Raw genomic sequence first — 25,924 nt, 5'->3', positions numbered from 1 at the left:
GCTTCCTCCTCCATAAAGTGTGGGCAGGAGTGTTGTCACCCACCTTGCAGGATTAGTTCGAGGCAAATAAATGATACCAGGGAGTTGAGAATCCCTCCTGCCTTGTGGGAGACTCTAGAACACCTCTCCTTTACAGACTGGGAAACTGAGGTCCTGTCAAGGTTGCAATGCCAGTGGGCACAGAGCAGCGTAGAACCTCAGGCTGGTGCTTCTCTGCCCAAATGGCGTCCTGAAGAGACTTCAGAGGCAAAGCAGCCCAAAAGCAGTCTGCGGGGTGGAGGGCATCTGTCCTTCCTCCTAGGCCTGGCGTGAGGACGCTCCTGACACAACCCAGGCGAGAGCAGAGGGCAGAGAAGTGACGGGACTAGCTCAGCTCACATCTCCTCCCAGCGGAGCTCCCCGGGAGCCCTTGCGCCAGAGCCCAGGAGGTCTGGGCTCCTCTGGGATTTTGTCCCAAATCTCTAAGGTGGAGCCTGGGAATGATCGAGCTGTAAGGGTCCCCTGACCCCTTACGGGGAGGAGCAGCCCAGCACGGGCCCTTTAAGAAGACTAGGGGTTGGGGGCAGACAGGAGAGCCCCGGCCTGAAACCGGAGCGCGCGCCAGTCGGCGCCTGCCCCGCCCCCGGTTAAGTAGGCGGCGGGACGCCCGGAGCCCCAGCCCGCGCCAGTTCTCTCAACTCGAGACTCTGGCGTCCAAGCTCCAGGCGTCCAAGCTCCAGGCTCCCAACTCCGCTCTTCGCCAGTCCCGCTGCCCAGCCCGCCGCGATGCGCTCGGGCCCGCGGCTCCTGCTCTCAGCCCCCGCCCTGACCCTGGCTCTGACCTTCGCTGCGTTGGTGGGACCAGCATCCACAGGTGAGTGAGGGGCCTGAGACGCCGACCTAGACTGGCAAGAGCTGCGGAGGGTTTCTTAGGTAGAGGAAAGGGACAGGAGGACCCAGAAGTGGCCCCCAGACTGGGAAACGAGGGGACTGCACTTCTGCCACCCCAGGCTGGGGTCTCTGGCAGTACCACCCCACCCCCAGGGGATGCAGGACCCCCAGCCATGGCTCTCGATCTAGGGAGTCATGTGGGCTCTGGTTATCTGAGGTTGGCCCCAGGGTCACTTCCCTAGGGTGTGGCTCTGTGCAGGATTGTTCTCTAGATGCAGTGGGGACACCCCAGTGCCGCCTGGGCTCCCTGTGCCCAGCAGGCTATGACTGAGTTGGTGCCCAAAGGACATGTAGTGACAGTGAGAAGCGAGTCCCCCACCTCAGACACCCAGGCAAGGAAGGGGGAGAGCTGCAAGGCATGAAATGGGGAGGAAGCCACCCTGCCCCACCCTGTGTGAGGCCCCGCAAGCACCCCAGCCTCCTGGGGCCTCCTCCAGCTGCGCCCCAGCTCTGCTCCTGCTCCCCTTGTTCCCGGGTGCATTTTTTGTCTGGCCTCTTCACCACCACCTTCCTCCTGGCCTCCTCCTCCCCCTCCTGTCTTCTCTCTCCTCTCTCCTCACTGAGAAGGCCTAGTTAGTGACAGACAGGACCACCCACTCTTCAGCCTCCTAGAGGCAGGGCTGGTGCCCCTCAGGTATCCTGTGCCCCTCAGACAGCTCTGGGCACCCCCCTGCCACACCTCCCTGTCCCAGGCATTGGTGCTTGACTCCAGCAGAGACTGCCGTCTGAGAGGTGCTAGGATGTATCCGTCTCTATTGCAATGCCAGAAATCCCACCATTATGGCATTCTTCCCTTAGTTAAGGCACGGTCTAGTTATGCCATAAGAACTGTGGCCTCAGGGCCCATCAGTCATTACTACCCATGTATGTATGAATCAGTGCTTCAGCCTACATCTTTCGGGACCATTCCCAAGAACAACTTTGAGCAGAAGAAGGGCCTGAGTCTCCCTTCCAGGGACCTAGGCCACACTCCTGTCCCCATTAGATGGGGAAGCCAGTTAGAATGGACAGTAATCACGAGGCACCCAAAAGGGAAATGAGTCAGGGGAGGACCCCCCAGTGGGGTGAGTCAGAGCTGGATCCCCAGGCTCCCTGTTCCTGTCCCCAGGGACCCCATCCTTCAAGGTCTCAGGGCCTGGGTTGTGGGCTGGGCCTCTAGAGAGATAGGAAGGGGGCATCTGAGCTGACTAGAGAGGTCTGCTTGCCCAGCCTCCACCCAAGGGAGGGACTCCGGTACCCACCTCCTTGGGCTTCAACTGAGAGCCATTCTCAAATACCTTCTCAGCATCAACAGTGTGCAGACATTGTGCTGGGCAGTCAGGAGTGCACAGAAATGCATAGGCTGGGCTTGGACTCATTCAGGAGGCAGAAAGGCAAACTAAAACTCAAACAGCAATTCCTATCGTATCTGCAAAGATCCAGATGAGGAGAATGGTGAAGAGAAATTCAGAGGCAAGCTGGGGCGGGGCAGAGGGTGATCCTTGAGCCAAGCCTTGGAGGATGGGAAGGGGGTCAGAACTCCAGGCGAGGGCTCAGTGAGCAAAGGCTCTGAGGGGCTATGAGCAGAGGGAGGTTGAGATAAGGAGTTCCAGCAGCCTGGCTGGAAGGTATATATATTTTGAGCACAAGCCAGGAAGAGACACTGGACTGGGGCACAGAAACCTGAGATGGCAAAATGCAGTCCACAGCCTATACCCTATTGGCAGTGGGGAGCCAGCGAAGCTTTTAGAGAGGAGAGCAACATGGTGCCAGTGGGGTTTTATAACATCAGGCTGACCCCGGCCCTTAGGAGGGATTTGGAAGCGGTGAGGGGGTGGGCGAGCTAGTATCCTGTCCCCCTCACAGGCAGAGCTCCCCTCCAAGAGCCCACCTCTGTCCCCATGCCATGTCCCCTCTGTCCCCCTGTCCTGGTCTCTGCAATAGGGACAGCCCCTACCGAGGAAATTATCACTCCCACCCCTCCTGGACACCCCTAGCCCCAAAGGCCCCCAAGTCTCAGGTACCAGAGTGAGGCACACTGGGATGCTTTCCCTGCACTCATCAACATTCCAGGGCATCCAGGTCATGGGACCTGAGAGTCAAGCACCTTTGGAGACCACCTGGGCCAACCTTCCAATTGTACAGACAGGGAAACTGAGGACCCGGGGAGGAAGCAAAGTTCTGTAACCCACAGAGAAGCCCAGCTGCCCAACAAAAGCCCCTAGTCCCACTTTGTGGGAGCTCCCCACCTGCGTGGGCAGCTAGACTTGGCCCCTGTGCCAGTGTGGATGATAAGTGTGATGTCCAGCCCCTTCTAAGCCCTGTGGGAGGCCCAGCAGAGCCACAGGCACTGGGGAGATTGGGTTTGAGCTGATGTGCTTCCAGCCAGGGGGTACAGCACAAGCAAAACTGGGAGGTCAGAGTGAGCACAGAGCATGCAGTGCCAGTGGCTCCCGCACCTCTCCCCTGCCTGGCATAGCTGACTTTGAAAGGTAGAAGGTGAGGGGCTCACGTGGGACTCAGGCGGAAGTAGCTGGCAGAGAGGGTTCCTGTGTAATCTGGGTGAGGGCTCTGAACTGATGGGGGTGTCTTAGAGAGCAGGGCTTGGGTGGGGACAGGGGAGCCTCAGGTGCAAGGAATTGAACCAGGGTAGATTCTGTTGCCTCTAAGGATGGTCTGGGCGAACGAGTGGTGCTAGAGACAGCCTCTCAGCCTTGTCTGTGTCTGTGTGTCTGTGTGTGTACATACACTGCCCCAGCCCTCTAGAGCAGGGCAGGGGCCCGGGCCCTAGGCCCAGCCCCCCCGGACTCTGAAAAAGCTGTTCCAGACCAAGTATAACTGAGCCCCCCCTCCCAACATTCACCCGCCTGCCCAGCCAGGACAAGAAGAGCCTTTCAGTACTGCCCGCCTGGGGGGCCCGAGGAGGGGGCTGCGCCAGGTGGGCCAGGCGGCTGATGAAGGGCCGGAGGGGAGTGGGGTGTGAGGAACTGGGCGTGCTGCCCAGGAGGGGGCGGGCAGGGGAGGGGGAGTTGGAAATAGCCCTGACTACACACTCACTGGCGCACACAGATGTGAGCCCGCGCAACGGTGCACACAACCAGCGGTGCTCACAGACCTGGGCTGGGTGGAGCCTTCAGGGAAGGAGGTGAGGACGAGATGGGGGCAGGGGGTGCTGAGCTGCGCTGGGGCTCCTATTCAGTGCCAAGAGCAAATAAACAAGGGGGTCTTTGGGTCTGGGACTTGAGCCTGCTCCCTTCCAGGTCCCTCCGCCCCTTTACTGCCTTGCCGCCGACTCCTGGCCCCATCCAGCTCCCCTTTTGCCTCCAACATGCCCCTGACCCAGCATGGGTCCAGTTCTGTAGAGCCTTCCAGAGTTAAGACTCCTCCTTCAGGTGCAGGCTTAGGGTGTGTTTCAAAAGTACTGTATTTCCATTATTACTGAGTGTGTATGAGTAATTTTTGAATGAACCGAATTTGTATGAACAATTTTGTACTTGGATTCTCCCTGGGGTAGGGGCTCCTGGCTCTCTGCTTCTCAGAAGGGTCCGTAACTCCAAACAGGGGAGAGGATGGAGCTCTCTTATAACAGAGCTCCTACCTCCAGAGACACCCCGTGGGGGGCACTAACATGTTGTCCTGCAGCTTCACAGCAGCCCTGTAAGTCAAGAAACATTCCCCATTTTACAGATGAGGAAACTGAGGCTCTGAGAACCGGAAGGACTGACCTCAGGTCCCTCTTTGGGTACACAGGCCGCGGTGTTCTCACTCACCCCAGCAACAGATCAGGCCAGGTGGGCAGCCACCGACCAGTGGACTCGGGCCCCCCAGCAGAGGAGAGAGACAGGTCTTCAGGAGAGAGACAGGTCCCTGAGGACCCCAGATCTCTGTTCCCATCTCTGCAGACCCCTCCAGCAAGTGCCCCCTACCTTTCCAAACCCTCCCCACTTCCTCACAGCATAAGCAGATCTTCTTCAAGGAAGCCCACCACTCCTCCACCGACAGCTGGGGTGGCAAATGAAGCCCCATCTGTCTCAGATGTAGGGTAGTGGCTCTGGGGCTGCCGTCAAGGTGGCTTGGTGGCATGGCTCACTCATGTTCTGGACAGTGCCTCTGCTGTTGACCGTTCCTTCCTCCCCCTCAGCTCCCGCCCACGCCCTCGCCGCTCCCAGCCTGCAGAAGAGCCAGCCCTGCCAGCTCTGACGTGCGTTAGCCAGGCCTCCCGCCACTGCTCATGCTAAACCGTTTCAGTGTGTGTCTCTCTTGCGGTTTAAGTGTCATGGTGGGTCAGTAAGGCAGCCTCCCCTCCCAGACCTCACTGCAGAGACTCCACAGCCCAGGCCAGCCCTCCATGGTTCATAGGGAAACCAGAGCCCAGAGAGGGGCAGCTATTTTCTCAGAGTCACACAGCAAATCCTTAGCAGGGTAGGGGGTAGACCTCTCTGCTGTTTGTCCTTGTACCCTGGTTTGGGTGTGGCCTTCCCCACAGGACCAGCAGCTCCCCAAGGGCAGACCTCCCATCTACTTTTCTCTGAGGTCTCCACTATCTTGCTGCACCCAGGACTGGGGACACAAGGGGCATAGAGATCACTGAGCCAACCAGGGGTTTTCAGACTGTGTCCAAGGTGCTCCGGGTCTTTACATTCCCATATCTGGGAATACGGGATGCTTGCACCACCCTGATTCATGCATAGCAGTCTCATGAATGTGTGTTTACGGATCGGTGTTTTGTGTAAGATACAGTTTTGATAAAGTGTTCTGTGGCTTAAAAAAAAAGGCTTGAAAACCAATTAATTGCTTTGAGTTAAAACATACTGAGAGCAGGGGAGAGTCAGGTCACATACAAGGACTTCCTGGCTTTCAAAGAATCCAGATCAAGATTGATATCAATGGCCCCTGGAAGATGTCCTTCCCCAGGTGGAGCAAAGTCTGGGGGCCTGAAGGCAGGGAGCAGAACATAGTCCCACCTTCCTCCCAGCCAGGCCTGGGGACCTGGCCTCTCCTGCCCCAGCATCCCATTCCTGTCCCTCTCGGAACCAAATGGGACAGACCCTGTCCAGACCCTGTCCTGAGTATCCAGGTAGACAGCAGCCTCATGGTGCCACCTGCCTGCAGGCCCAAAGACACCATGGCTGTGGCTGGGCCCTCCCCCCAGTAGATCAGCCTCCACATTCAAGGTGATGCTGTGTCCCACAGGCTGGCTGATGAACTAGACCATCAGATAATAATCCATAATCCCTGGCACCCTTCCACCTTTGCCCAAGCTGTTGCTTGCAACTGCTCTTCTTTTTTTCTCTCCATCCTTCAAGGTCCAGCTCCAGCATCACCACCCCTGGGAGGCTTTTCCAACCATTGATTATTCAGGCCTGCAGCCTGGTCTGCCCCCCTTCTGGGGCCCTGCCCTCCATCTCTGTGAGATTACAGGCCTTTCTCCCCCTACCTTCCTCTGGCCCCTGCCCCTGTTCTGTGACCTCCATCAGCATGACACCCAGTAGGTGTACGTACCTGTGTGTGCAGACACACGCTTGCAAACACACACACACACACACACACACACACACACAGTGTTCTCAGAAGCCTGGCTCAGGGCCTAGCAAAGAGAGTGTCCACCCCCGGAGCCAGAAGCCTGGGGGAAGCCCCCAACTCAGGACACACAGCCCCCAGCTCCACCACCAGGCCAGGGCCTCTAGCCTGGGCCATCCTTCTCTCTGGGAAGATGGAGAGGGGGTGGAGGAGAGGAGACCAACTTCCGTTCCCACCTAAGACCAGCCCCTCCCCCTCCCACATTTCAGGACGGGGCAGCTATAAATATCAGTGGGCCCAGGATGCTGATTCCCACGACACCAGCCCTCCCTGCCCCTTCCCTTGTGCGCAGTGACTGGGGCCAGTCCAGCTTTCCTACAGCTGGAGGCCAGCCAGGCAGGCCTCTGGCACACACACACACACACACACACACACACACTTCTCACCGTGGTGAGGGCAGGAACGAATCACCCTTTTTGGGCGTCTTGGAGCAGCTAAGAGTAAGCTTCCTTCCCGCCCCTCAGTCCTGACTCAGGCCCCACCTCTCCCTCCTCTGAGTCCTCAGCTCCTGGAACCTCGACAGGGCTGGGGGAGACAGGAGGCCAGGCTCATGGTGGTAAAGGACATGGTGTTAGAGAGCTTAGAATTTAATTCCAGCCCTACAACTCGATGCTGGTGCCCTGGCCTTTCTGAGCCTCAGTTTTCTCCTCTCTGAAATGGGATAAATAATTCCTACCTCCTATGTGTGTTGGGGATTAAAGCCCTTTGCCTGGAGTAAATGCTCGTAGGTGCCTGGTCCTGAGATTGCTGTTATTCCCATCTTCTTCTGGAGTGGGGCAGGCCCAGCAGTGGTGGCGGAGGATGGGTAGGGGGTGGGGGGGTGGTTCCTGCTTAGGAATCTTTGAGAAAGTTTCCAAAGCAGGGGATTGGAGGGGGTCTGTGTGGGACGAAGTGACACAGAAAGGGGGAGGCAGGCTCCCAGGGCACCTGTCAAGCCAGCCTCTGCCCGCCAGCCCAGGACCCTTCTGAAAGGGGGGTGGGGCTGGGCCCTGCATCTGACTGACTCACTGAGCTGAGGTCCACACACCTCTTTTGTGTGAGGAGAAGCAGGACAGCCCCTTGCAGCCCCACCCCAAAGCCTAATGGTCCCTTGGATGGAGATGGTTGAGCCAGGACGTAGCACAATCAATCTGTTGAACGAATGACCACATGAAACGTAGACCCTGTCCCAAGAGCAGATGGGTGGGGACGGAGAGAAAGAGCAGGCCTTGGGACCTTTTATAGGATGGGGAGCCTAGAAGCCTGTCTTTTCCCTGCTCTCTGCCCACCCTTCAGGGGCCCCTCTGGAGGTAGGGGCTGGAGGCCAGGGCCCAGTGATGTGAGACGGCTCCCATGAAGCTCCCATGGGGCTATTACCACCACTCATTAAGCAGTAGTGGCTGCATCATGAGGAGCAGGATCCAGAACGAAGGCTGAGGGATTCTCTCTATCCTGGGCTGCTTGGACCCATCAGGGGTGTTGGTGATGCCTGAGTCCATGTAAGCGTAAGATCAGAGTTGGTGGAGGTGAGGGGGAGTGAGTCTCAGGAAATGGCTACAGAGTGGGGTGAGCAGCCTTGGGGAGTGCCAACTGGAGGGACACTCTGGATGAGAAGCCTGGGCCCCCAAGTCAAGATCCCAGCGTGGGGGCATCCTCTGCTTTCACCCCCAGAGAGGTAACCTTCTGAACAGACTACTGGGCAAAGACTGGTCAGCTCCCCAGATGTGTGCTAATAGAATCCAGGCTCCCGCCCCCGGCTGAGACTCCATCTCTGGACATCTGGTGCCCATGTGCTTCCGGACACTCATCTGGAGCCCAGCTGAGCCTCTCCAGGGGCAGGTACTCAAATGGGAGCCCGTCCCTCCAACTGTTGACAGCCCTGGGATAGAAGAGATATTGTAGGGACCTGAGCCAAATGTGTAATGGCAGCCCTTGGGATACCTGGCCCTGCTGTGTGGCCTTGGGCAGACCTCTGTCCGTCTCTAGGCCTCTGGGTAAGATCTTCATTCTCCAAGGTCAGCTCTAAAATTCTGAGCTCAAGCCTCTTGGGAATAGGACAACGATCTCTGCTTCTATCCAGAGAGAGCCGGCTGCTTATCTGGGTCCACACAGCAAGGCAGGCTAGGCTCAGAACAGGGCTGAGAGGCGGCCCAGCCTGCCAGAGCTCTCTGGCATCAAGAAACCGTTTTCCTAAGTTGGCACAGAGCCCTGGGGCTCTCCTGGGATGAAAGCGGCGGCTCCTCTCCACCCCCAGTTCCCCTCTTCCACCCCCGCCCCCAGCCCCAGCCCCACCCTACCAAAAATAAACCCAGTCACCCCATCTTGTACCAGCCAGACCCACCCAGCCCCTCCAGAGCCAGTTGAGTCACTGCTCAAAGCTGCTCCTTTTTTTAACTGTCTGAGTCACCAGTTGTGGCTGTAGCTCCATGACACATGCCCCAGGCTGTAGCCACCCCACAGCCCCCAACGGCACAACCAAGGGAGGGGAGGGGTCTGAATGGAGACTGGCAGCAGGTGTGAGCCCAGGCCATAGCCTCAGCCTGTAACTCCTCCAGGCCCGGGGAATTCACCTCCTAGCAAGTCAGAGCCCAGACCTGTCCCCTGCAGTCCTGGAACTGCCCTGCCCCCTCTGTCCAGGACAGTCCTTCCGCGATCTTGGCGACGAAGCCGGTGTGCATTGGCTCTGCCCCCACAGCTTTGCTTTGCCTCCAAACGGACCTGGGCCTCCCAGCATTAGATTGCTGGGAACAGAGGGTCTCCAGGTCCTGGGGGTGGGAGGAGTAGGCAAGGCCTGGCCTTCTTGGGTACAGGCCACAGAGATGCCTAATTCTTGCCCTTCCTCACCTGGATCCAACTCAGACTGACCAGTCTGCCCAGAGCACTGTGAAGACTTTCTTTGGGACGGAAACCCCCACTTCAGATCTCCGCTTGCTTCCTCTATCTCCCCTCTATTCAGGGCGTCCGCTGGGCTGCAGATCTCTCTCCCCGGACCCCTGCCTGTCTCTGTGTCCTCCCCAAGGCTGTCTCTCCATCTCTTTCTCCCCATCCCTGCGTCTCTCTCTGGCTGCGCTGTTCTCTTTCCTTTACCCAGTCCGCTGGCAGGCGGCACCCGCACCCCCAGAGGTCCTTCTCTGCCTCCTGTGCCTGGCAGACATATAACACACCCTCACCTCCACCCATTCCCACAAAGGACTCTGGGCCCCAGGGACCGATTCTGAGAGAAAATTTCCATCCTCCTCACCCCAGTCCCCTCCTTCCCCTGCCCCAAAGCGCAGGCTACATCCTGTCCCAGGGAATGTCAGGATCCCACAGGCACTTCCTTGGGGGCTGAGAAAGGGGGGCAGGGGGCCTGGGAATGGCTCCACCCCCAGCCCCTGCCTGAGCGGGAGCCTGCGCCTCAGACCCCATCCATCTCCTGTCTGTGGCTATGGCCTCCAGCTATAAATAGGTGTTCTGATTCTATTTTCTTTAAAAACAAGCACCAGACTGTCACCACAGGCCCAGAAAAGGGCTCCCTGGCTGGGGCAGTGCCCCAGTCCGCCCCAGCCATTGTGTCCAGCCTCACCCCACCCCCGGCTGCAGGCACCGGGGGCCCTGGAGGGCAGAGGAGGACTGAAAGAAGCCTGGAGGTAAGACAAGTGGGGGGCAGAGCTGGGGCAAGCTCCCAGGTGCAGCCCCTCCCTGCTGGGTCAGCCAGGGAATGTGGCACCCCTCCTGCCCTGTTGGGCCCCTCCCTCCTATCTTGCCATCTCCCGTCACCAGTCTTGTCCCTTTGAGGCTCACAGTGTTAACAGAGAGAGGTGACAGTCACACAACTCCCCAAGCCACGGTTGAGTCTCTTTGCACCCCAAATGCGGAGAAGGAGCTACGGGCTATGGGGAAGGGTGGGGGAAGACTTCTTCCCTGAAGGGGCATGAGGGCATTTCACAGGCAAAAAAGAAAGAAGAGCTTGCTGGGCAGAAGGCCCAGCCTGAGCGAAGGCCAGAATGGGGACCTGTTAGGTGTGGATGGAAAACAGCCCAAGGTCTGGTGAGGCTGGCAGGTGGGGTGTTCAAAGGAGTGAACAGGAAAGCCTGGCGGGGCAGGGGCAAGGTCACCCAGCACCTTCAGTGCCACACCAGAGGGCTGGGGCTTGATGGTGGGGCACTTGGGAGCCATCGAAGGCATCCAGGCAAGGGAGGAGGATGGAGTACCTCAGTTTAGGTTAACTGTGGCTGCAATTAGCAAAGGGAGGCAGCAAGGGATGGTGACCATGTGTCTTGTGGGATGGCACAGAGAAGCAAGAGGGGGAGACAGACTTGAAGGACAAGTGATGGAGCTGAATGGATGGAACATTCCTTCATGGTCAGGAAGAGGGAGAGGGTCAGAGCAACTTTCAGATTTCTGCCCAGCGGTGGGTGCGTGTGGGGCCTTCACTAGGTGGTGAGCAGGTTGGAGGAGAGATGATACTGAGTCTGGCTTGAGTGGGTGGGCTTGGGTTTGGGGGTTCCTATAGATGTTCCCGGTGTAGACGTCTAGGGGGCATTGGCAGGCAGGCCCAGAGCCCTGGAGACTTGGTGCTTGAGACAGAGATATGGGTACGACAGCAAAGAGGCAGTGCCTGAGGTCAGGGGAGAAGAGGTGGGCTGGCGAGAGGGTGGCAGAGGTGGGGCACAGCTCAGTGGGTGCTGACGGACTGAAGGGGTCTGTGGAGTTGTCAGATGGGGGTACTAGGCAAGGAACTATTCCAAGAGGAGTCAAGCCTGCCCAGCAGTGGAGCGGGGGCCGGGGGGTCTCAGTCTGGGGATCTCTGGCAGAACCTGGTTAGCACAGAGGCCACCAGCAAGGACACTGTGGTTTCCTGGCCCACCCTCCTAGGCCACACACTCCTGCTGGCACAGCACCAGTGCCAGGAACTTGCTTCTCTGCCTGGCTGCTGTCAGACAGCAATGCTGTTAGGAAATCCCTCCTATGGGGCAAATGTCACCACCATTTGATCCTTGCATTCCCTTAGGTGCTCATGTTTCATCTGTTGGTACATGTGTATGGGCCTCCTGGATGGCAGATGCGCTGGCCCGGAGATACAGGCCCTGGGTCCTGTCCTCAAGAGCCTCCAGTCTAGCCAGGCCCGTGGCCCCTCAGGCCAGAGGTGGCTGTGCTGTACCCACTGTAGTGATCACACCTCCCCACCAGCCACTTCCTGTCCTGCTGGGCTGGCCTGGCCAGGGGTGTGTGTGTGTGTGTGTGTGTGCGTGTGTGTGTGTTGGGGGGATGATCCCTGACCCAAGCCTCTGCTTCCCCCAGTCTCCTGGATGTGGGACTTCTGTCTGTGGGGTCATCCCACCCCTCTTTCCTATATTTCAGATGGGGGAACTGAGGCACAGATGGCTGTGGCTTCTCCAAGGCACACAGCCTGTTGAGCACAATGTGCCAAATTCGTCCAGGCTTCTGTCCAAACCCACAGTCATTGCTTCCACTATCCCCCGTCCCAGCTCGCACACTCACTGTCTCCAAGGCCAGCCTGCCAGGCTGGGGGAAGCCCTGAGACACCTCCCCAGCAGCCCTGCCCTTAGCGGTTTCTCATCCCAGAGCGATGGGGAGACTTGGAGATGAGCAACAGGCCTCCCACCTCTGGCTTCTGCCCAAGAGAGGGGCTGGCCCATCAGAGAGCAGGCTTCTCACCCTGGGCAGAGCCCACACCCCCTGCGTCTCCACCCTCGTCTCTCACCTCCAAGACCCCAGTGGGCATGGGTAGCACTATCAGTGGTTTCTGGAATGTGCCATCTTCAGCCAGCCTTGAAGAAGGTCCCTCCCTGATCCGGCCGGCCCCAGACCAGACCCCATCCAGCCACACTGGGAAAGGCCAGCTGCCGAACCACCCATCGAAAGCAGATGCTTTCCCCTTCCTTCCTCACTCCCTCCCACCTCCACCCCCGACCCTGAGAGAGGGAGCCCGGAGCCCCTGAGGACTGAGGACCCAGGACCGGAAAGGAAGGGAAAAAAGTGTCTTCCCAGGCAGGAGGCCAGCTCTCACACCCTCCTCCCACTGGGGCCAGCAGCAGATGCTCCACTTCCGATTCACAGGCAGCAACCAAACCCCCCCCCCCCGCCACCCTCCCTGCTTCTGTGTGCACACACCCCTCCCGGAACCCACAGCACTCAGCTCTGGAGCCACACCCACAGAGGCTCGAATCCCAGCCTTGCAGCTGCTCATCTTTAGGCCCTAACACAGATGACTGCTGTCTTTGACCCTCAGTTTCCTCACCAGTAAAATGGGAGCAACCTCACAAGGACCCTGTTGCAGTGGGGGACTGCAGACCCATGCCAGGCGAGGGGTCTTCACTCTGTTTCTTCCCTGCCAGGGCCCCTACCTCAGCCTGGGCCCACTGAGATGAGGATCCCACCTTGCTTCTGGGGCCAAGAAAGCCGGAAGGAACGGGATGTGGAAAAGGGCATAGAAATCCACTCAGCTGCCCTATAAGGAGGAAAATTATAAGGCAAGGAAAAGCTGCTTGGAATTGCTCCATGCCACAGCAGCCCCACCCTGGGGAGCAGCAGGGCCTCCACAAAGACTCCATTGAGGGCCCCGCTTCCTCCACACCCCTGCCCTCCAGCCTGGGTGGACTCTGGGCTACTTCTTCCAGCAAAACCTCTCATTTTCCCTCCCACTTCCTCTGTGCCCCACGTGGCCCCAGGGTTGGAACATGTGGCTGGGAGCCCAGGGCACCAACCCTGCCCCTGTCGATGTCTGTGGACCAAGCTCAGCATCTCCCACCCCACCCGTTCCCTGCTTCCTCTCCAGGGGTACTCACCTTCCAGAGGGGATCCCTGAATTGGAAATGTTCCCCAGTGTATGCCACTCAGCATGGGTGGCCTCCGGATGCTTGGTTAGAGGACCAGTAGCTGAGACCAGTGACCAGAGTCAGGGCTCAGCCAATAGCTAAGGAAACTGTTGTCCTGCCCTGGCCTCCTTGGCCTTGAAAGGAACCAGAAAGGCAACCAAAGAGGCCAAGTACCCTGAGAGTGAGTCTCAGGGCTCAAGAGTTCTTGGAGCGAGGAGGGATGGGGCCATCTTGACCCGAGCGAGGAGGGATGGGGCCATCTTGACCCCAGCGAGGTCTCCGTAGTGTTGAGACGGGGAGGTGGTCAGACAGGGCCTGGCGTTCCTGCTCTCTATTGAGACAGCTTTTGTCTCCCAAGAGGAAGGCTGCTTCTTTAAGTCCCATGTGATTTTGAGCTAACCTACCGTTGTTCCTATGGCTGTGGCTCACAGGGCAGGAGAGGAGCAGGCGGTCGGTAGGCCTCTGGGGTGGCTCTGGGTTATTCCCTGGTCTGGAATCAGTGGGTAGGAGAGCCAGCGCGGTGAGCACAGTGGGTCTGCAGGTGTGTGAGCCTCTCGCAGGCAGCCAGCCCTGGCAGGTAGTGAGCCATCTAGCCTTGGCTCTATGACCCCTGTGTCACCACCAAGGGCAGGTTATGTTGTCCCTTTGGTCTGACCTGAAATCATCCCCGTAACTTTCCCCCGTTACCTTCAGTGGTAACAGGCTTGGTGGAAGGTCATAGCTCAGTTTGGGAGGGCTGAGCCTTGGGGGGCTATGGACCATGCTGAGGGAAGGGCAGACACCTGAATAGATGCAGTGACCGCTTCTCCCTTGCCCGAGAGCCCAGGGAGGCAGGCGTGGCCAGGAAGTCATGGTCCAGTACCCAGAGCCAGCCTGGGCCCACCGCACCAGATCCTCACATGCCCACGCTCACCTCGACCCGCGGCGACGCGTGGCGCTGCCCTGCACTCATTCACACTCACGCCCCGACGCAGCCCACTGTGGCCGTTCAGGAGTCTGCAGTGCTCTGTGGGGCTGAGTTCTCATCTCAGAATATTTGCTTTCCCAGCTATGAAATGGGCGGGAGCAGTAGGGAGCATCGGCCGCGCCGGCAGTCCTGGGAGCTGAAGCTCTGGTTCTAAATCAGAGGGAACTTTCCACCCCACCCTCCTCAGAGGTCCCCTGGCTTGGCGGCAGAGTGCTGGTAACGAACAAGCAAGTCCCTTGGAGGCGTGAGAGGAGGGGATCAGGCCTGAGGTCCAGAGGGCCTGGGTGACGGGGGCAGAGCCCCGGGCCCGTCCCTGCTCTCACACAGGGCCGGCATTCAGCCCGCAGGTGGGCCACTCACACACACGCACCCACGAGGGGAGACAGAGAGCCCTTCATCCCTGCCTTGGCCCTCCCGGAACACCCCACCCCGCAGCCCCCCGTCAGACTCCCTCAGGGGGACTCTCCCAGCCTCACCGCTGCCTACCCAGGGCCGGGATCTGGAACCAGGATCTGTCACCCCTGGTGCCAAACCCCAAGAGGCTACGGTGGAAAAGCCCAGCTTTGCCCCCTCCCTCCGCAGCTGGCTGGTGGGGTGCCCCCTCCTCACCCTCCTAGATCCTGTGCATGGCAGCAGGCTCACTGCCAACATCCTGCCTTTTCTGTCTCTCTTGGTTTTTCCTCCCCCATCTCCTTCCTCAGGCCTCCGTCTGGATCCCTGAGCTCAGTCTTTGTGGAGGAGGGGGGTCTTTATTTCTCATTCTCACTTTTACTATCTTTCTCAGGCTTTCTGAATCTCCCAGGTTAGTTCTCCTTTTCCATCCCCATCGCTACAGTATTATATTTGTGCGTGAATGAATGAATGAATGAATGAATGAATAATGGTTCCCAAGTCTCTCCCCATCCGTCTCTCACCTCCTGCTCCGCCTCGGTACCACTGGATGTACCTTCCCCACATCCTCGTGTCCAGGTCTCCCACCACCCACCCTTGACTGTGGGGCCGGGCACTTTCCACCGGCCATCCTGCCGGCAGCTCTAGGCTCCCAAACTTTCTCCCTTATAAAGTCAGGCAGCAGCAGACACCCAGGAATGCTGCTGCTGCCCATGACGCATGCCAGCTCTGGGGCCGCCTAGCTGCTCCCAGGCAACCAGGAATGTGGTGGGAGGGAGCACACAGAGATTGACTGCCCGGCGTGGGGTGTCCAGGCAGGCAGGGCTCCGACAGGTGGCAAGGCCAGGAGCTGCAGGCTTTCTGCTTCTCTCTGTCAGATTGCTTCTCCTCTGGAGCCTCAGTTTGTCTTTCTGGTAAGTGGAAGCCAAGTACCCTACTGCAGGCAGGGGCCACAGAGAACTCTGATGTTGTGGAACCCATCACCAAGGAGTGAGGGTCCCAGCGCTGGGGAGGCAAGTCTGGCTCTCTGGACTGTTCTGGGGCAAGGGTGGTGCTCCCGGTTACAGCCGGGATGGGACAGAGGGAAGAGGGGGGCCAAAGACCAAGAGAGGGAGAGAAGAGGAAAAGCAGAGGCAGAGACAAGGGACATGTGGGGCAGAGACGGGGAGGGAGACAGACTGGCCAGCCCCAGGGGTTCTGAGGACCCAGAAGGAGCAGGGTCTGCAGCAACCCCAAGACTGGAAAGGCACTCATGCTTGAGACCCTGCCCCTGGCCAGCCTGGGAGAGGGTGGGGAGCCTGAGAGAGACTGAGAGGCCAAAATCCTGCTGATAGGCAGAGGGTTGAGCGCCATGATGGAAGTAAGCCTCATGTTTGGGGTCCCCCAGGGACAGGGACCAGGTCCCCATTCATAAACATCCTAGGAGTGGCCCAGGGAGCCAGGAGATGCCAGCATAACCCATGCTCTGCCAGAGGGTGGCTTGTTGGGGGACCTTGGCCTAGGCTTCATCCCCCTGTGTGAGAAAGGGCCGCAGTGGGGACGCATACAGGCTCTTTCTGTGCTCCCAGCCCTCCTCTCAGGAAGAGGGATGGAGCGCCCACCCTGGGCCCAGACAGCAGCGCCCTGTTCGTGGGCAGGAAGGGTGGGAAGCTGTGGGATTCTCCACCTTCAGCAAACCTCTCGGGTGGATGGGTGCCGGGCGGGAGGGGCAGCAACCCTCCAGGAACACACTGCCCCTTTCATGGAGCCAGGCACAGCCAAAGTCATGGCGGGCGGGCACCGAGGGGCAGGACAGGCCTGGGCACAATCACTGCTCTGTCCTGGCAGCTCCCAGCCCACACGCGTACACATGCACAAGCACACAGCCTTACGCAAACCCAAAATACACTCCCAGCAGCCACCCACATACCTGCACACGTATGCAAGTACACATCTACACCCCCCTGGACATTCACCTGTGTATCTTCTTCCAGGCAGAGAAACCCATACCTGTGGCACTCGTCCTGCCCCTCCTAATTGTCCCCCAGACCCTTTGGGGTGTCCTGCTCCCCCCATGCCAAAGGCCTGGAGCCACCCAAGCAGCCCATACCATTAACCCTCTGCACACTCATGTTTGAGAGCAGACCCAGACCAGAAAGGGACCTCCAGGACTAATCCCCACAGACAGGAGGAGAAAAGAGTGGGAAGGAGTGCCCATTTTACAGAATGGTGACACTGAGGCCTGAGTTGGGCCCCTTCTTCTGGCCCAGAGGGCAGCCCACATAGCTGCTGCAGGCCTGAACTGGTGTTTTGATGAATCATGGGTCTTCTTGGCCCAGCAGAGTCAAGGACAGTTCTCCAGGCAGTAATGATGCCTCCTCTCCTCCCCGCCACTGCCCTGGCACCCCTCTCAGGCTGCTGAGCCTGGTGTGGCCCATGCTTCTTTTCTCTCTACTCCTCTGTCTTCATTTCCAGAACCTGTATATCCCTGCCAGTCTCTTGGCCTTGCTTCCCTCTGAGACTGCCCATTTCCCTCCCTCTCTGCTCCTCTACACAACCCTCACCTCCCCCAGGAAGCCCTCTGGGGTTGACTCCAAGCTCATGACTTCTTTATCCTGCATCCCCTCTCCATTCGAAGCCCCTCTCCAACTGTCCCCCTGCCCCCAGCCCAGAACAGGGATTCTGGGTTCTTACAACTGCAGCCCATCAGAGACAGTAAGAGAGGCAGCAGAAGGAGACCAGGAGGTGGGGGGAGTGGCACTGTCAGAGTTTCCAAAATCCTGGCCAGCAAGGCCTCAGAGGCCTCCGTTGGGGCGAGGGGGCTGCCTGGCCAGTGCGCTCCCAGCAGCACAAGGCAGCTTGTGTGAGCCCTTTCCCGCCTGGCCCCGCAGGAAACAGCAGGGCTCAGCCCCTCAATGGGCCCATTCAGACCCCAGCTCTCTGGAAAGAACCTCTGCTTCCTGTCACCCTCCCACTCTGGCCTGGAGAACTAGGCCTAACAGGCTGCTACTCTCCCCCTGCTGGGAGGGTGCTGGAGGCAGGTGGTTCAGTGGTTAGAGCCAGCCAGCTACTTCAGTTCCTGCCTGCTCCTCAACTTGACTGTGCCCTGGCGGGTTGACATCCACCTTTAGCAAAAGGGAGTGTGGGTGAGGGCTTGTGCTCACTCCCACACAGGGGAAGCAGTGGGCCCCCAACCCCTGCGTGGTAGGCAGGTAAATGTTTAGCAACAGGCTCTCCTGGAGAGAGGGAGCCCTGATTTGTAGTGTTTGCCTCTTTCCGTGGTATAAACATTCTCACTGGGCAACATCACCTGGCTTGCAAAATTCCTGAAAATGTAACAATCAGCTCTTGCCAGCTGTTCTGAGTTCCTACGTGCCACGGCAGTGGCTCCATCCTACGGGGCCACCTGCCGCCCCTCTTCGGCTGTGGCTGCCCTCAGTTTAGTGTGCTGCATTTTGTTCTTAAGAATCGATGATCTTGCAGATAAGGCACCCCTGTAGGTGCTTGCCAGCTGCCAGTTCCCTGGTCTGTCCCTCACGGGCACTGAGGTGTCCTGGGCCTGCTGGGCCGTGTCCGCCTGGAAGGTTTTGCAGTTCTCCTTTGATTCCTTTAGCTTCCCAAACAAGGCTCTGGTGTTGCCAGCAAGTGCTGGCAAGAGGGGATAAGTAGAAGGGATTTCAGCTCAGCCCGGGGGGGAAAAGCATCATCTTTCTTGGACATCCCTCCATCCCTCCAGGCTGTGTTGGCTGCCCTTAGGACATACAAGTCTGGGATTCCTCCAGTGGCTGATGCTACTTCTTCAGGTGCATGTCAGCTGGCTCAGGCTGCCCGGGGACCAGCATGTATATGGCTGGTGCCAGATCATCCCTATCTAGGCCATCAGCCTTTACTCACTCTCACCGGATTTAAGAGAAGCCCCAGGGGGGTGAATCATCTTTGTAATCCAGCCCTGTCTCCCAGCCCAGTCAAGTCGGGAGAGTCAACACTATATTTGGCACTAATCTCCACAAAAGGAATGGACCAGAAATTGTGGCAGCAGGTTAGAGGCCAAGGGAGGCTAATTTGGGGAAACTGCTTGGAGGGGGTGACAACTTAAAAAGAGGAGGTGTCCCAGTGTGGGACAAAAGGGGCCCTACACAGTGACCACTGACCCTGGGAAACCCCAAATATGACCTCCTGTCTTGGGAGGCCCTCTGGCCTGCCCATCAGACCCTCATCCCCTCCCAGACCTTGTCTTCAGCCTCAGACTGAGGCTTGGAGAACTCAGCTCTTGTCATCCCTGGCTTCCTGGCCGTGGTAGAAATAAAGGGGCCGGATCTGACCGCTCACCAGGGACCTTTAATAGCTAAGCAGCAGGAAACAATACAGGGTGATGGAGGAAGTCTGGCCCATTTTGGGTCCGGCACTGCACGTGGTCTCCATCTAGCCTCAGAGCCTTTGCTCTTCGATGGACAGGCCAACAAGCTGCCCCCCCTACCCTCAAAGACAGCTGGGAGCATGGCCCAAGAGAGACGCAGGGATGGGTGGGTTGCCTGACTTACCACCACCAGAGCCCAGCTGTGGTCCCAGCCAACCCAGGGGCTAAACCATATGGGCGCTTAGGAGAAGGAACTCGAGCAGGGATCAGCTTGGGTAGAGGTGCTTCTCCTAGAGCTTCATCCCTGGGGGTCGTGAGCATCGGGCCAGGTGATCAGGCCAGTGACCACTTCCCTTTGAGCCAGACCCAGGATGGAGATTCATCTGGGGCCCAGGGGAAGAGAGCCAGAGCTGCCAGAGGCCTCTGGCCCCAGAAACCTCTGAGGAAGAGACCTGAGATGCTTGAAATGCTGGGTCTGGCCTCCTTCAGAGCCAGGGTCTGGGCTGGACACAAGGTGAGGCCGTGCCTTCTGGTGCCAGGACCAAGCAGGTGCTGGGACCAGATGAGGCCACGGGACAGCGCCACATAGGAGAACCGTGAGGGAGCACCAGCATGCCACGCCCTCCCTGCAGCCCACCCGTCCACCCTGCAGCACCTCTCCTCCAGGCGAGGGGCTAAGCTTCACCACAGCTCTCTCTGTCACACAGCCTCCTTCTTCGGAGAGAACCACCTGGAGGTGCCTGTGGCCGTGGCTCTGACTGACATAGACCTACAGCTGGAGTTTTCTACGTCCCAGCCCGAAGCTCTGCTTCTCCTGGCGGCAGGCCCGGCTGACTACCTCCTCCTGCAGCTCCACTCTGGACGCCTGCAGGTCAGTGACATCTCCCTGCTGGACTCCTTCTCTAGCTTTGAGTGGCCCCCGACTGGCTGTGTGACCTTGTGGGAGTCACTTTCACCTTGAGGTCTCAAGTTCCCCACTGTGAGATGGACAGAAGCATCCCAGAAGGTGTGACTTCCTCATGAACCAGCTCTGCCCTCCTGCTCTCTAGCCACACTTCTCACCACGACCCCTAGCCGGTCCTTTGTGTTCTGACCCCCCTGACTGCTTTCAGTTCCCTGCCGTCTTGTGGTCTCTTGCTGCCAGGCTTTTGCTCACTACACTCCCTCTGCCTGGTGCAAGCCTCACTCATTCCCTGCACCTGCCTAACTCCAGCCTCTCCTTGAAGTCTCAGCATGGGCATCCCTTCCTCACCTGGACTGGGTCCCCTCTCCTGGGTTCCAGCACCCCCGTGCACTCCTCTGGCATAGCACCAATCACCCTGATTCACCACGGTCTGTCGATGATGGAACAACCAATACTGCCACAGCTTCCTCAGTTTTCTGTTTCATCCTTCAAGTCACCACAAGCTTTATTAGCAAAGAGTCTTCTGGCTCTCTCTTGAGGCTTCCCCCTAACCATGAAGAGTTTGAGAACATGAGGTCTTAGTCCAAATTTGGGGGAGCCATCTGCTTCCACACCCCAGGGGAGAGAGGCCTCTGGTCCTCTCAATCCCTCAGCTGCTTTCAGTCTATGTGATGCTGCCATTGCTTCTCACTGCCACAAGGTGTCACTGTTGAACATGGCCTGGTACAACCCAGCACTGATGCTCTTCCTCCCTGCCAGGTATATTGACGCCACACCCCTAGAAAGGTGCTCCATACGTGGGCTCCCGAGTCCATACGGTCTTAGTGCTCTGCTCTTTCAGTTTCCACACTCTGCCACCACCCATCTTACCATCTGGTTGTGGGAACACCACACCAGAGCCGGTTCTGGTGTCAGTGTCCTGGGGACAGAACCATGTCTCTCTTCTCTCTCCAAGGACCTCCCCTTGGACAGGTCAAAACACAGAGCATCTGACTGGGCTCCCCGTTCCTGAACAGTGAGCCTGGCTGCCTCAGTGACCCCACGGTGTTTTGCTCTACTTAGGGGGACTCATCAGGGGATTCCCAGGTGCCCATTATGCCAGGGGAAGAATCTTCTGTATTCCAAGGTGATTTTTCTAGCACCTCTCACCCAAGCAAAGAGGGGAGACATAAAACAATTTAGGCTGAATCTCTAGGAAAGCATCTTGCTGTATGAGAGGTCTGTGTGGGCAGGGACCACATCGGATTCACATCGGGGTCCCCTGAGCCCATCCAGGCCTGGCACAGAGATCACTTTGGTGAGCGTTTGGGGGATGCATAAAGAGATGGCAGGACAGGGAGAGGAGTGGCATGAGAAGCCTTTGTCCTAGGCCCTCTGGGGACCCCAAGTGTAGGGGACCAGTTATGCTTTTACTGCAGAAGTGATGGATTCAGTGTGCCTCCCCCATCCCCCATTCCCCCGTCTCTCCTCAGGTCAGATTTATCCTGGGCCAGGAGGAGGTGAGGATGCAGACCCTGGCAGAGACACTGCTGAGCGACTCCATTCCCCACACTGTGGGGCTGACCGTGTCAGACAGCTGGGCCTTGTTGTCAGTCGATGGGCTCCTGAATGTCTCCGCCCAAGTCCAGCAGGCCCCCCTGGAGGTCCCCTATGGGCTCTTCCTGGGGGGCACCGGGAACCTTGGTCTGGCCTACCTGAGCAGAGCCAGCCGACCCCTGCGGGGTTGCCTCCACACAGCCACCCTCAATGGCCGCAGCCTCCTTCGACCACTGACCCCAGACGTACCTGAGGGCTGTGCTGAGGAGTTCTCTGCCGGTGATGACGTGCCCATGGGCTTCTCTGGGCCCCACTCACTGGCTGCCTTCCCTGCCTGGGGCACTCGGGATGAAGGCACCCTGGAGTTTACACTCACCACACGGAGCTGGCAGGCGCCCCTGGCCTTCCAGGCAGGGGGCCGGCATGGGGACTTCATCTACGTGGACATATTTGAGGGCCACCTGCGGGCTGTGGTGGAGAAGGGCCAGGGCACCGTATTGCTCCACAACAGTGTGCCTGTGGCCGATGGGCAGCCCCACGAGGTCAGTGTCCACGTGGATGCTCACAGGCTGGAAATCTCTGTGGACCAGTACCCCACACGTACTTCCAACCGTGGGGTCCTTAGCTACCTAGAGCCACGAGGCAGTCTCCTCCTTGGGGGGCTGGATGCAGAGGGCTCTCGCCATCTCCGGGAACACCGCCTGGGCCTGGCTGTCAACGTCTCCCTGCTGGGCTGCCTGGAGGATCTCAGCATCAATGGTCAGAGGTGGGGGCTCCGGGAAGCCTTGCTGACTCGCAGCATGGCGGCCGGCTGCAGGCTGGAGGAGGACGAGTACGAGGAGGACGCCTATGGCCCATACGAAGCTTTCTCCACCCTGGCACCCGAGGCTTGGCCGGCCATGGAGCTGCCTGAGCCCTGCGCCCCTGAACGGGGGCTGCCTCCGATCTTTGACAATTTCACCCAGCTGCTGACCGTCCGCCCACTGGTGGTGGCTGAGGGTGGCACAGCCTGGCTGGAGTGGCGGCACGTGCAGCCCACGCTGGATCTGAGCGAGGCCGAGCTGCGCAAATCCCAGGTGCTGTTCAGCGTGAGCCGCGGGGCCCGCCACGGCGAGCTAGAGCTGGACATCCCGGGTGCCCAGGCACGGAAAATGTTCACCCTCCTGGACGTGGTGAACCGCAAGGCCCGCTTCGTCCACGATGGCTCCGAGGACACCTCCGACCAGCTGGTGCTCGAGGTGTCGGTGACAGCTCGGGGGCCCGTGCCCTCCTGCCTTCGGAGGGGCCAAACTTACATCCTGCCCATTCAGATAAACCCCGTCAACGACCCGCCCCGCGTCGTCTTCCCACAAGGCAGCCTCATGGTGATCCTGGAACACACTCAGAAGCTGCTGGGCCCGGAGGTCTTCCAGGCCGATGACCCAGACTCCGCCTGCGAGGGCCTCACCTTCCAGCTCCTCGGTGTCCCCGCCGGCCTCCCCGTGGAGCGCCAAGACCAGCCTGGGGAGCCAGCGACCGAGTTCTCCTGCCGGGAGCTGGATGCGGGCAGCCTAGTGTACGTCCACCGCGGCGGGCCCGCCCCAGACCTGACGTTCCGGGTCAGCGACGGGCTGCAAGCCAGCCCCCCGGTCACGCTGAAGGTGGTGGCCGTCCGGCCGGCCATTCGGGTCCGCCACAACACAGGGCTGCGCCTGGCCCAGGGCTCCACTGCACCTGTCTTGCCCTCCAACCTGTCGGTTGAGACAAATGCTGTGGGGCAGGATGTGAGCGTGCTGTTCCGACTCACCGGGGCCCTGCAGTTCGGGGAGCTGCAGAAGCAGGGGGCGGGCGGGGCGGAGGGCACCGAGTGGCGGGCCACACAGGCCTTCCACCAGCGGGACGTGGAGCAGGGCCGCGTGAGGTACCTGAGCACCGACCCGCAGCACCGCGCCGAGGACACCGTGGAGAACGTGGCCCTGGAGGTGCAGGTGGGCCAGGAGACCCTGAGCAATCTGTCCTTCCCGGTGACAGTCCAGAGAGCCACCGTGTGGCTGCTGCGGCTGGAGCCTCTGCACCCCCAGAACGCCCAGCAGGAGGCCATCACCACAGCCCACCTGGAAGCCACCCTGGAGGAGGCAGGCCCGAACCCCACCACCTTCCACTATGAGGTGGTTCAGGCCCCCAGGAAGGGTAATCTTCAGCTACAGGGCACGCGGCTGTCAGACGGTCAGAGCTTCACCCAGGATGACCTGCGGACTGGCCGGTTGACTTATGGGGCCACAGCACGTGCCTCAGAGGCAGTCGAGGACTCCTTCCGTTTCCGGGTCACAGCCCCGCCACACTTCTCCCCACTCTACACCTTCCCCATCCACATCGGTGGTGATCCGGACGCCCCTGTCCTCACCAATGTCCTCCTCTCAGTGCCTGAGGGCGGCGAGGGCGTCCTCTCTGCTGATCACCTCTTTGTCAAGAGTCTCAACAGTGCCAGCTACCTCTATGAGGTCATGGAGCGGCCCCGCCACGGCAGGTTGGTGTGGCAGGGGGCACAGGACGGTGTCACCGTGGTGACATCCTTCACCAATGAGGACCTGCTGCACGGCCGGCTGGTCTACCAGCATGACGACTCTGAGACCACGGAAGATGACATTCCCTTTGTGGCTACCCGCCAGGGCGAGGGCAGTGGTGATATGGCCTGGGAGGAGGTACGGGGTGTCTTCCGGGTGGCCATCCAGCCCGTGAATGACCATGCCCCTGTGCAGACCATCAGCCGCGTCTTCCACGTGGCCCGCGGTGGGCAGCGGCTGCTGACCACCGACGACATGGCCTTCAGCGATGCTGACTCCGGCTTTGCTGATGCTCAGCTGGTGCTGACCCGCAAGGACCTCCTCTTCGGCAGCATCGTGGCTGTAGATGAGCCCACTCGGCCCATCTACCGCTTCACCCAGGAGGACCTCAGGAAGAGGCGGGTCCTGTTCGTGCACTCGGGGGCCGACCGCGGCTGGATCCAGCTGCAGGTGTCCGATGGGCAGCACCAGGCCACAGCGCTGCTCGAAGTGCAGGCCTCGGAGCCCTACCTCCGTGTGGCCAACGGCTCCAGCCTTGTGGTCCCTCAGGGAGGCCAGGGCACCATCGACACAGCTGTGCTCCACCTGGACACCAACCTAGATATCCGCGGTGGGGATGAGGTCCACTACCATGTCACAGCCGGCCCACGCTGGGGGCGGCTGCTCCGGGGCAGCCAGCCAGTCACAACCTTCTCCCAGCAGGACCTGCTGGATGGTGCCATTCTCTACAGCCACAACGGCAGCCTCAGCCCCCGTGATACCCTGGCCTTCTCTGTGGAGGCAGGGCCTGTGCACACAGATGCCGCCCTACAAGTGACCATTGCCCTAGAGGGGCCACTGGCCCCACTGCACCTGGTCCAGAACAAGAAGATCTATGTCTTCCAGGGGGAGGCGGCTGAGATCAGAAGAGACCAGCTGGAGGTAAAGGGCTGAGGGCGTGAGCAGGGGTAGGGGCCAGGTAAAGGGGATCCTTCCCTCCAGCCTTCATGCCATGCGTGCTTGGATGGTTTGGGATGTGCCTGTGGTGGCTTCTGGGCCAGTGTGTGTATGTGCCTTAGGTAGGTAACTGTACATGTGCATGTTGGGTGCCTGAGGGTTTCTGGGGAGTTTATTGTACATACGGCTGCCTGTGGGTTGCGTGTTCCTCCACATGTCATGTGCACACGTGTACATGCTGTGGCCAACCATTCAAATTCCTGGGCCCCACCCAGACCATAGACTCTGATGTGGAGCCTGAGAATCTGTATTCGAACAAGAGTAGGCTCTCTCGAGGGTTTTAACAGGTACAAACTTTGAGGACTATAGGCTTTGAAGACAGGCTTGGTTGCCCCCACCGCCCAGCTCCCATGTCCTCAGTTTTGGGGTTTTTTTTTAAATATTTATTTATTTATTTATTTTTATTTTTGGCTGCATCGGGTCTTAGTTGAGGCGCGCAGGACCTTTGTTGCGGCTCGCGGGCTTAGTTGCCCCGAGGCATGTGAGATCTTAGCTCCCCGACCAGGGATCAAACCCACGTCCTCTGCATTGGAAGGTGGATTCTTAACCACTGGACCACCAGGGAAGTTCCCCATGTCCTCAGTTCTTTTCCCAGACCTCAGACCAGGCCTCAGGGTCTGGAGAGGGCTGCTGACCACCCAGGAACCTCACAGAGCAACCGCAGGCCATCCAGCAGACCCATTGCCTTACTGTGCAACCCCACACCAGTTGCTTGCCCTCTCTGGGCCTTATTCTCTTACACTGCCAACTTCTGAGCCTCTTGTGGTTCTGGCTGTCTGGACTTTAGGGCAGACTGTGACTAAACATGTCTGGTGTCGGGAAGTCTGCTGGGAGAAGGCAGCATTTGAGCCAGGCTTTGAAGAGTCTGGGACTTAACAGCAGAGAACTAAGGGACAGTATTCCAGGCAGAGAGACAGAACAGGAATGTGAGTTTGGGGGTGGTGTATAGCCTTTTATGGCTGG

At 59.1% G+C, this 25,924-nt stretch overlaps 1 protein-coding gene across 1 annotated transcript in view; it reads left to right on the top strand.

Annotated features, from left to right (window-relative positions):
* Nucleotides 1–373: 373 nt before the first annotated feature.
* CSPG4 (chondroitin sulfate proteoglycan 4) overlaps nucleotides 374–25,924 on the top strand; it is a 35,907-nt gene continuing 10,356 nt past the window's right edge. The window contains exons 1-3 of the mRNA XM_068556090.1: nucleotides 374–853; nucleotides 19,690–19,853; nucleotides 21,359–24,886. Of these exons, the coding sequence (XP_068412191.1) occupies nucleotides 766–853; nucleotides 19,690–19,853; nucleotides 21,359–24,886 (3,780 nt within the window). The 5' untranslated portion in view covers nucleotides 374–765. The remainder of the gene's footprint in view (nucleotides 854–19,689; nucleotides 19,854–21,358; nucleotides 24,887–25,924) is intronic.

Source organism: Eschrichtius robustus, chromosome 1 (assembly GCF_028021215.1).
Source record: "Eschrichtius robustus isolate mEscRob2 chromosome 1, mEscRob2.pri, whole genome shotgun sequence".
Taxonomy (NCBI): domain Eukaryota; kingdom Metazoa; phylum Chordata; class Mammalia; order Artiodactyla; family Eschrichtiidae; genus Eschrichtius; species Eschrichtius robustus.
This window is presented reverse-complemented; position numbering and strand designations above follow the sequence as displayed.